Source organism: Sinocyclocheilus grahami, unplaced genomic scaffold (genome assembly GCF_001515645.1).
Source record: "Sinocyclocheilus grahami isolate Dianchi unplaced genomic scaffold, SAMN03320097.WGS_v1.1 scaffold1350.1, whole genome shotgun sequence".
In the NCBI taxonomy this organism is placed as follows: domain Eukaryota; kingdom Metazoa; phylum Chordata; class Actinopteri; order Cypriniformes; family Cyprinidae; genus Sinocyclocheilus; species Sinocyclocheilus grahami.
Genome location: NW_015506529.1, coordinates 229943 through 240052, shown reverse-complemented (window position 1 = coordinate 240052; position 10110 = coordinate 229943). Strand labels below are relative to the sequence as shown.

At 37.0% G+C, this 10110-nt stretch overlaps 1 protein-coding gene across 1 annotated transcript in view; it reads left to right on the top strand.

The window, feature by feature from the left end:
- The first annotated feature begins 628 nt into the window (after positions 1-628).
- Positions 629-10110, top strand: part of kcnq3 (potassium voltage-gated channel, KQT-like subfamily, member 3) — a 19906-nt gene continuing 10424 nt past the window's right edge. Inside the window, exons 1-9 of the mRNA XM_016255593.1 lie at positions 629-642; positions 925-1015; positions 1109-1235; positions 1772-1944; positions 2270-2443; positions 6674-6784; positions 7792-7887; positions 7988-8082; positions 9334-9360. Coding sequence (XP_016111079.1) covers positions 629-642; positions 925-1015; positions 1109-1235; positions 1772-1944; positions 2270-2443; positions 6674-6784; positions 7792-7887; positions 7988-8082; positions 9334-9360 — 908 coding nt within the window. The remainder of the gene's footprint in view (positions 643-924; positions 1016-1108; positions 1236-1771; positions 1945-2269; positions 2444-6673; positions 6785-7791; positions 7888-7987; positions 8083-9333; positions 9361-10110) is intronic.

The following is a 10110-nucleotide window of genomic DNA, read 5'->3' as shown; positions in this document are numbered from 1 at the left end:
ACTTTACCAGAGATGAGTATCTAAGTTCACTGGAAGGAAAAAAAAAAACGTTTTGAAAAATGAGACATGCATAGGCGAATAATAAGATAAGCGTTGATTTATCGCATTGATAGGAAGAATTTTTATTTCATGCCAACTTGGTTTTTGCTGAAAACTCCTGCCTTCACTCTTACTCTATTATGCTTCTTTTATGGTGTCTTTTTTGTCTTTTTATGAAGCATACAAATCATATTATGGGTTTCTAAAGACATGTGGGCGAGTAAATGATGACAGAATTTAAAGAACATAATTAAATATCCAGGTTAGTGACAGAGCACAGCATGCATCTTTGTTTGGCTTGATATTCAGGAAGGAAAATGAATGAGCAGCCTATACAGTATACAGTAGCACCAGGTTTCTGATTACCTGTTGTAAAAAAATAAGCTTGTAAATCTTACCAGCTCAGCATCTGGTAATAGGATTTTTGTGCAAGTGTGTGTGAGAAGGGAGGATATATCCAATACATCCCTCTCTCTCCCAATACAGTGCAGTATATTCACCAGCCCCCTCTGCTGGTAAAATGATACCATGAGCGTTTATATCTAAAGGTAGCAGGTCTTTCTGAGATAGAAAAAAAAAAGATTTTATCATGACTCAGCTGAGGTATCCATAGCAACTAAAAAAGATCTTCATTCCGTTTTTTTCCCCACAGCTCTATCTATCTATCTATCTATCTATCTATCTATCTATCTATCTATCTATCTATCTATTTATCTAGCTATCGTCTGTCTGTTGTTCTATCTATCTATCTATCTATCTATCTATCTATCTATCTATCTATCTATCTATCTATCTATCTATCTATCTATACCTACCTACCTAACTACCTACCTATCTATACACTGAATGAAGCTCCCGCTCACTCTCTGTTCTCTGAATTTCTAGGTTTCTGATTGTTTTGGGATGCCTGATTCTGTCAATTTTAACAACGTTCAAAGAGCATGAGAAAGATTCGGCTCACTGGCTGGTGATTCTGGTGAGTGTGTGCCTTATGTTCATAGCCAATGCAGTGTTTGTGTGTGAGATTTAATAGTTGAGAGGAATATGACAATGTTTCTCTCACCTGTAGGAGACATTTACAATCTTTATTTTTGGAGGCGAGTTTGCATTGAGGATATGGGCTGCTGGCTGCTGCTGTCGATATAAGGGCTGGAGAGGACGGCTCAAATTCGCCCGCAAACCGCTGTGTGTCCTGGGTGAGTTAAACACACTGACCCAAACAAAAACAGTCACACTGAAACATACACATACAGCACATACACAACTACATTCAAACGTTTGGGAGTTTTTTGAAAGAAAGTAATTTCATTTAGCAAAGACACATTAAGTTGATCAAAATTGACAGTAAAGGCATTTATAATGTTACAAAAGATTTCTATTTCAAATCAATGCTGTTTTCTGAACTTTCCATTCATCAATTATCCTGAAAAAATGTGTCACAGTTTCCATAACAATATTAAGCAGCACAGCTGTTTTCAACATTGATAATAAGTTAATTAAATCAGCATATTAGAATTATTTCTGAAGGCTCATGTGACGCTGAAAAATTCAGCTTTGCCATCGGAGGAATAAATTACATTTTAAAATATATTCAATAGAAAATGTTTATTTTAAATTGTAATAAGATTTCACAATATTTAGTGAATTTTTATTGTATTTTTAATCAAATACATGCAGCTTTAATGAGCATAAGAGGCTATATGTTCTCTATGTTCTGTCTCTATGTTGTCAGATATCTTTGTACTGATTGCTTCGGTGCCGGTGGTTGCTGTACGAAACCAGGGAAATGTGTTGGCCACGTCGCTGCGCAGTCTGCGCTTCCTGCAGATCCTTCGAATGCTACGAATGGACCGCCGCGGAGGCACCTGGAAACTGCTGGGATCTGCAATATACACACACAGCAAGGTATCCACACACATGATGTGATGTACACCAACAGGCCATTCCCTCTTGATCAACATCTAAGAGCACATCTTGCTTGTTCAAATCATGTCAAGCATGCTCAAATTAACCGATGGGGTCGGTCGGCAATGTGCACACAATCCCAAGTAGACACACACTCATTCCTCAAAAATGCTATGGTCTGCGATACACAGACATTCAAAGTACATACGCAAGCACAAACAATCAGATATCAGTGTCTGGTGAAGTTTGATCTCAGTACTGCTGTGTGTGTGTGTGTGTGTGTGTGTGTGTGTGTGTGTGTTTCCCGGCTGGTGTGTGCGGTCAGGAGTTGATTACAGCGTGGTACATCGGCTTCCTGTCATTGATCCTGGCTTCTTTCCTGGTGTACCTGGTTGAGAAGGATGATGTCATCGTGGAGCCATCATACACCGAGGGCCCCTCCCCAACACCAGCCCCACAGGACTTTGACACCTATGCAGATGCCCTCTGGTGGGGACTGGTGAGAGAGACAATGCACTCGCATTCAGAACTTTCTTTAAGTTGATTTGAGAATGCCTTTTAAATTAATTCAAACTGAGGTAGCAAACTCAGATTTTGGATATAAGGAAGTAAAGTAAAAATCTATCTATCTATCTATCGATCTATCTATTCAGACTGCAACCATTTTTTCTGCCTGTGCGACTAAATTTTGTGTGCGGTCGCACTGGCGCGACCACCGCGTTGGTCAACTCATAAGCTCTGCAATTTCTGTTGCATATAAGAAACATCAAACGGCAAGCGAAACTGAAAGCATAACGAAACAGCGCTTAGAGAGTTTACTCGCCGCGTCAGCACGAGTGCAAAGGTGCACGCAACAAAAATGATGCGCATATTGAGGAAGCGATGGATGGTTTTCAAGCGAAAGTCAAGTAAAAGACCGCTTCTTAAACCAGAGAAGGTGAACATGCTGGTATTCTTGTGGGGGGGGGGAACATGCAAGCACTGTCACCGTTAGTTTTACTTTTCTTTTTGCTTTTTCATTTTTGAAAAACTTGTTACCTTTGCTGTTTACCTCACATTACGCTATGGAGGCTCTCTTTTATTTATTTGATTCCTCAGTGTTTGCTAAACGTTCTGTAATTTATTAGTCGGTATATAATACAGCATGTGGTGTGTGCCTTGCCTCATCTTATTTGTTTTTGTTAATAAACGTTTTGTAAGCTAGTTTGTCATTGTATCTTACTGATTTATTGTTGTTGTGCTTTTTAATTAAGAATGACAATGAATCCATCTTTTGTTTTAGTCTTAAAAAATGAAAAGTGTGTAGATGTATGTAAGCAAAACAGTGACAACAAGATCGCGAATTCGAAAGTGAAAGCTTCCGAAGCCCGCGGCTTAACACAGCAAAAGAGAAACTCCCATTCACAAAATTCAAATAAAAAATATTACTGATGATAAAGAACGGGATGAATGTTAACCACTTTCGTTTCCATATAACTATAAACTATGATAAAAGTTAATCAGCATGCATTGAATAATCCAATGTTGTAGCGCAAAAAAAATATACAAAAAATATTGCGACCAAATCATGTGTTCATGCGGCCAGCTGAGAAAGTTAGTTGCAAAAGAGCGACCAGTGGGAAGAATGAGTCTGGAGCCCTGCTATCTATAATATAGTATATAGTAAAGAAAAAAAGCTCACTCATTTTGATGCACCTGTTCAGTGATTTTAGCTTAATAGAGTGGGGGAACTATGGCGTCACTTTGTAGGGGGATCGGCTGTTAGCATCACACTGGTTCCCTCGACAAAAAGCCAATTGGCTTTTTCCATTATTATACCAGGATTATCGCAAATAATAAACTCTGTGTTCAATCAAAGTTCATGAAATTTACATGTTTTGTCCATCAAGATAATCTTCACAAAATAATATAACTTTTATGAATTTTGAAGCCTAAATAAAAGCGCCATAACTTAAAAGCTAAACATAGGCTATAAACGAACTACAGCACCACGGTCGCTCGCTTGCCTTCAACGTCACCACCACCTGCTCCCGACAACTTTTTCAAACGTATTTTTAACAATGTTCAGTGAAAAGGATTTACTCTGTATATGAATTTTAACCCACGCTACATGAACCTTTTCATATAAACTGGAATAAATACAAAACTAGAGCCAAACTAAAACTGAAATGAGACCTTGTTATAAATCGTATAGTGAATAAATGAAATAATCATAACTAAAGGACATGTAAAAGCATGTATTTCTGTACATTTCGAAACAAGGTGCATTAAAAGTCAATAAATCCTTGATTAATATGAATATTTTAATTAAAAAAGTATCTCCACGTACTATTCAATAAAATTCTAGTGCATTTATTCTATTAAATAACAGCAGAGTGAACGAGTTTTTGGATATGGTAAGATTAAACTTATTTTAGTGAATAAAGTACCACATTTCAGTATGCCCCTTTTTACAATATGTAATATAAGTCTCTGGTGTCCCCAGAATGTGTATGTGAAGTTTCAGCTCAAAATACTCCACAGATCATTTATTATATAATTTTGAAAATGCCTATCTTGAGTGGAAGCAGAAACAAGCTGTTTTTCGGGCCTTTGTCTTTAAATGCAAATGAGCTGCTGCTCCCCGCCCCCTTTTCCAGAATAGAGCTGCGCCATTACAGCTCGGACTTGCTAAAAACATCTGTTTTGGTTCTGATTATCATGTTTATCGCGCTGAAATCATGCGTTTTAAACCATATGAGTTTAAACTTCAGATATAAGGTTTTCTGAGTGCACACATCCGAAGCACACGGACAGAAAGCTGCTGTCACAGCATGTGAGTACTAAGTTTACCTTAAAAACACACGAGTTACAAAAACAGTGGGTTATGTCTGTGAAGGTAAACAGCTGGGAAATAAATCACGTTTATTTTAGATCTGTGTGGCAGCAGCAATATACAGTAGCCTAAATAAATCAATAAATCCACTGCTCTGTTGTCTCCTCTGAGGCTGGGAATCTAAACAGTGTTCTGTGCTTGTCAGTGCAGCCAAAGACAGAACAGTTAGTATGGTTTGCTCAAACTTTCGCCACGGCATTAGAACTGGTACACCGTTGTTGCTTGCGAAATCAAAATGACGGTGCCTTGAGTGGAAGTTTACAGATTAAGGGGCAGTAATATTATAATGAGATCCATTTGCCACGTCACCAAGGGAGCGAAATGAGACGCGCTTGTGATTGGGTTAATCTTTTTCACGTTTCCTTGGTTGGTAGATGCACCAGGGACCTGAATATAGCACTTAAAACCTGGAAAAGTCAGATTTTCATGATATGTCACCTTTAATGTGGCTTTAAGCGCTATGCATTGTTAAAGTTTCACTTTCACCGTGACGGTAAATCCGGTAAATGTGATGTTTATATGGAATAATCGTAATATGAGTTTACCTTATGGTACGAACCCAGAGTCTCTGTATCAGTAGGAAAGCGATAAAACAAGCATCTTCCATCCGAACACTTGTGTTGCATTTCGGGGCAAAGCAAAACAACATTGTCGAATAACAATATAAAATGCAGGAAACTATTAATTGGTTATTCTACAATTAATTGTACTATAAATTATACTACAATTGGAAAATAATGTAAATTGATCAACTATTCGGCGTGATGACTTTTAATGTCTCCGACAGCACCTGTAGTCCCATTTAGCAATTTGTTAGCAACCGTCTTTTTAAAGAAAAGTAACAGTTTTAAAAATTCACGAGTGGGGTGTTACTGGTGTGTTTTATGTCGCAGAATAAATGTGAAAGTATCTTGAACTTGTGTGAACCACGGACCTTATTTTAGAGGATTTAACCAAACTCCCATTCAAAAAACCCATTGACTCTGGGACAATGGAACCGGAAGTGCTAAAATGCTAACTCGCTTCCGGGTTTTTGCCTACAAAGTGAAATCATAGTTCCACCACTCTATTGTAACTCATTTTTAAAATGAATACGCTTTGAAGGCCACTTTAAAGTTTGTACCAAGCTGACATTATTACTTTTTTTTTATTATTATTATTTTTAAAGCAAATATATGATAGCTTGACTGAATCGAATCAGCTCTACACTTATAATTAAGATAAATTTAGTAAAAATAAAAGAAAACTAACTCTTGACATTTTTATGTACCGGTTTAGTGATTTAAGCTACATTTGGCTCCATTATTGAGCTGCTCATTTTTCAAATTCATACATTGCCACTTTAAAGTTTGTACAAAACCTGCATTGTATTACTGGGCTGTGTGTAATGTTACTTTGTTCAGTTTTTATGAGTGAATGTATGAAAACTCTCCTGAAAACATCAGCTATATTTTTATAACAAAAATATAATTGTAAAAAAAAAATGCACTTGTTCAATGATTTTAGCATTTTTTGAGCTGCATGGGTGAAGATGCATAAAAGCTTTCCTCCATGATGAAAAGCGAAAGTCAATTTAATAGGAAAGAAAATCTGAACCATTGTGTGTCACAAGTTCAAAAGTGCACGGCAATTCTTTTGACTGCAGCTACCATTTGTGACGGTTTTACATCGGTTCCATTAGTACTACTGATTGTGATGGTTTTATAGCAGCCCCATTTATACCACCTTTCGTGACACTTACAGCAGCTCCATTAATACTGCCTTTTTAATGGTTTTACAGCTCAAGTACTTTGATAGCCTCTTAGCCGTGCTAGCCTTAATCACACTGACGACATATGATTTCACTCTTGTCAGATCACCTTGACAACCATCGGTTACGGTGACAAGACCCCAAAGACGTGGGCAGGGCGTCTTCTGGCCGGGACCTTTGCTCTTATTGGTGTGTCGTTTTTTGCTCTTCCAGCCGTGAGTACAGCTTCTTTCTTTCCAAAAATGCATTTTCGCTGTTACAAATTACAGTATAATTGCTTGACTATCCACCTTATTTTTAACGTAAGAGCAGGTACGGCTTGTAACTTACGGTGTCATCTGCTTCCAGTTATTATTCTAGCTCTACAAAAACAGTCTGTTATGTTGCTTGATATTGCAAACATTTAATTTATTCATTAATTTTATATAAAATATTATTGACAAAACTCATTATATGCATCTTTAACTACACAGTGTCATATGGGCAGCAAAACAATCAGTCTCAGAAGATTTAACCCTATTGAAAAAAACAGCATATGCTGGTCAGGTATGTTTTGAAGCAGGTTTGAGCTGGTTTAAGCTGGTCATATGCTGGTCCTAAGCAACTAGCTCCTGCTCAGAACCAGCTTATAACCAGCTTAGGACCGGCTTAAACCAGCTCATGACCAACTAAGGACCAGCTTAAAGCAGCTCAAACCAGCTGCCATGCTTTAAAACATACCTAACCAGCATATGCTGTTTTTTCTACAGGGAAGTGCAGCACAAATTGTAAGCTGAATGTGTTTGATTCACTAACACAAACTGACTCATAAGAGAGATCCGAGCAGCTCAGTCCTTAGCCATCTCCATCTTTTTTTGAACCTTTAACACTTGCACTCTCTATTCGTTTTCTAATTGCTTGTTTTCAAAAAAAGGCCTCTAACACTATTCTTTTTCTATTCTATCTACTTGTTTTCTTCTTATTTATTATATAAAAACAAACAAAAAAACATGTGTACTGCGTTCGGCTAACTGAGACTTGTCATAGCACTTGCATATTATTGCTCTTTTGTTGGTTTTGATAGTTTCTGTTGTCCTCATTTGTAAGACACTTTGGATAAAAGCGTCTGCTAAATGACTAAATGCAAATGTAACATAATTCGGTGTGGAAATGGTTAGGTATGACAGTATGCTATTTTAAAAATAGCCTACCAGTTTATGCTAAAATCTGGTTATGTTTGTAGGGTATTCTTGGTTCTGGGTTGGCTCTGAAAGTTCAGGAACAGCACAGGCAGAAACACTTTGAGAAACGCAGAAATCCTGCAGCTTCATTAATACAGGTAACCAAAAACAAACTTAAATCAGCAGTAAATTCACCCCTTTAGGCGCATTCCTCAACTGCACATTTGCTTAATATTCAATACTGAATATTGATTTCAGGCTGCATGGAGATACTACTCCACCAACCCCGTCAGAGACGATCTCATCGCCACATGGAGATTCTATGAAACTGTGATCTCTCTGCCATGCTTCAGGTATCATACACATACATCGCTCACAAAAAAAATCATTTGAATATATTTTAGTTCACAGGGACTTGCCTTTATGTTGGTCGTCATCATCATTATTTCATGTTATGCCTGGGTTGTTTTATGATTTCACAGATACTCATGACAGATTTCACTTATTCTCATGATTTTACGTGCATCTCTTTTTAATGTTCATTTATTTTGTTTATTTCCATATGTGTGTGTTTGTCTGCATGCAGAGACAGCATCATCTAGAGGTCTGCTAGAGGTTACAGGGAGGTACTCACACCTGTGCGTGCACAATTTACTTATTCATCATAATTGTAAAAAAATTCTTTGGTTAGAGCCTGAATACAAGATATAAAGTGTATTAATATAAGAAGAAAAAAACATTTGCAGTAAATAAGCAATATTTGAGCATATTTATATCTTCTCAAAATGTGAAATTGGCTTTCAATAAATCAGTGCAAAATGTGGTGCTTGTTTAATAATTTCTTGAATTAACGCAGTCTCAAATAATCACTACTGATTATCCGAGACAGGGACAAATGCATACAAATATAGGTCCATTTTACACTTTTAAGAGCCTGGACACTACTCTAATAAATGTAATTTATTTGTTACATTTAACAAATAAATTTTTTTTTTTTTTAAATCTGTCAGAAAACACAAAAATGTTCTTCGATTGACTAATGGCTGAGTTTGGGAGCAGGACTAAAACTTTTAAATACATGTCTATTATCTGAAATAAAGCGAAAATAAAATAAGATTGAAATATTACATGAAAAACATTAAATGGAAAATAGGAACGTTGCTTTGGCAACTAACTGAAATAAGTTGAAGCACTGAAGTGGCCAACTTGAAATAAATAAAAACTAAAACTGAAATAAATCTAAATGAACCCAAATAGTAATTATTATTAAATATAAAAATAAATGCTAAGTCTTGAAATCTTTTAAAAATGTCTTTTAAATGTAGCTGCTGTGCTTCCTTACTGATATTTGGCATTGTGATTTCAGTTAGTAACCAATAAGCAAACTATATCTTACACTATTCTATTGATATGTTTAATTATTTTTGGTACATTCAATTAATTTCAGAATTATTTACCAATATTACCGGTTATATGAATATACGTTTGTGCAAGTGTATACTCAAACACACTCTAGTGGTCATTTGGTGCAAATGAAGAGAGTTTTGTTGTCATAAATGTGATCTGGTCAAACTAAATATGTGTGTTGTTTCTGTCACCTGCAGGAAGGAGCCTCTTGAGGTTATGGCTAGGTAAGTCTCTCTCTCTCATTCCCTCTGTCTCTCGCTCACTGTTTTAAAGATTAAAGCATCTCTGGGAAGTGTGAGATTAATGAATCTGTGAAATGTGTTTCCTTAAATAACTCCTAATAATAACCACCACCTCCATTAATTCAGTGCCAAAGGCGTAATGACCAGCAGTGCATTTCTGTGTGTGTGAGAGATTGGGAGAGCTCGTTTCTCGTTTCTCAGTTCGGGGACACGTGGACAGTAGTTCTATATGTGATATTAGAAAAGAGTGAATTATGGATCACTGATAGATGACCGTGTCAGAGCAGAGCGAGGGAGAGGGAACATGAGTGTGTGTGGGAGAATTTAATGGACGGCTGGATGTGTGACGTCCGTGTCACTGTAAGGAAAATGATGGCAACTGTTATTAGCGATCTAAGCATGACGAGCCTTGACAAAGATGGACTGCGTATATAATAATGAGTATCAGTTGTCCTTGACCTGGACACTGGCCTGACAGTCCATTTGTTAAAAGACGGAAGATTTACAGATAGAAACAGAGGGAGAGTTGGATTGAGTGCTGGGCTTGTTTGTAGCGCCTGACCCGAGTCCTGTAATCCATGTTCAGTCCAGATCAGAGATCAGATTACACATTAATACTGCTAATACATTAGTGCAAAACACACACCTACACAAATACACACCTGCGCAAATATCCACATACACTGGGAAACTTGTAGCTTGACATTATCACTACCGGTGACCTACCAAGCA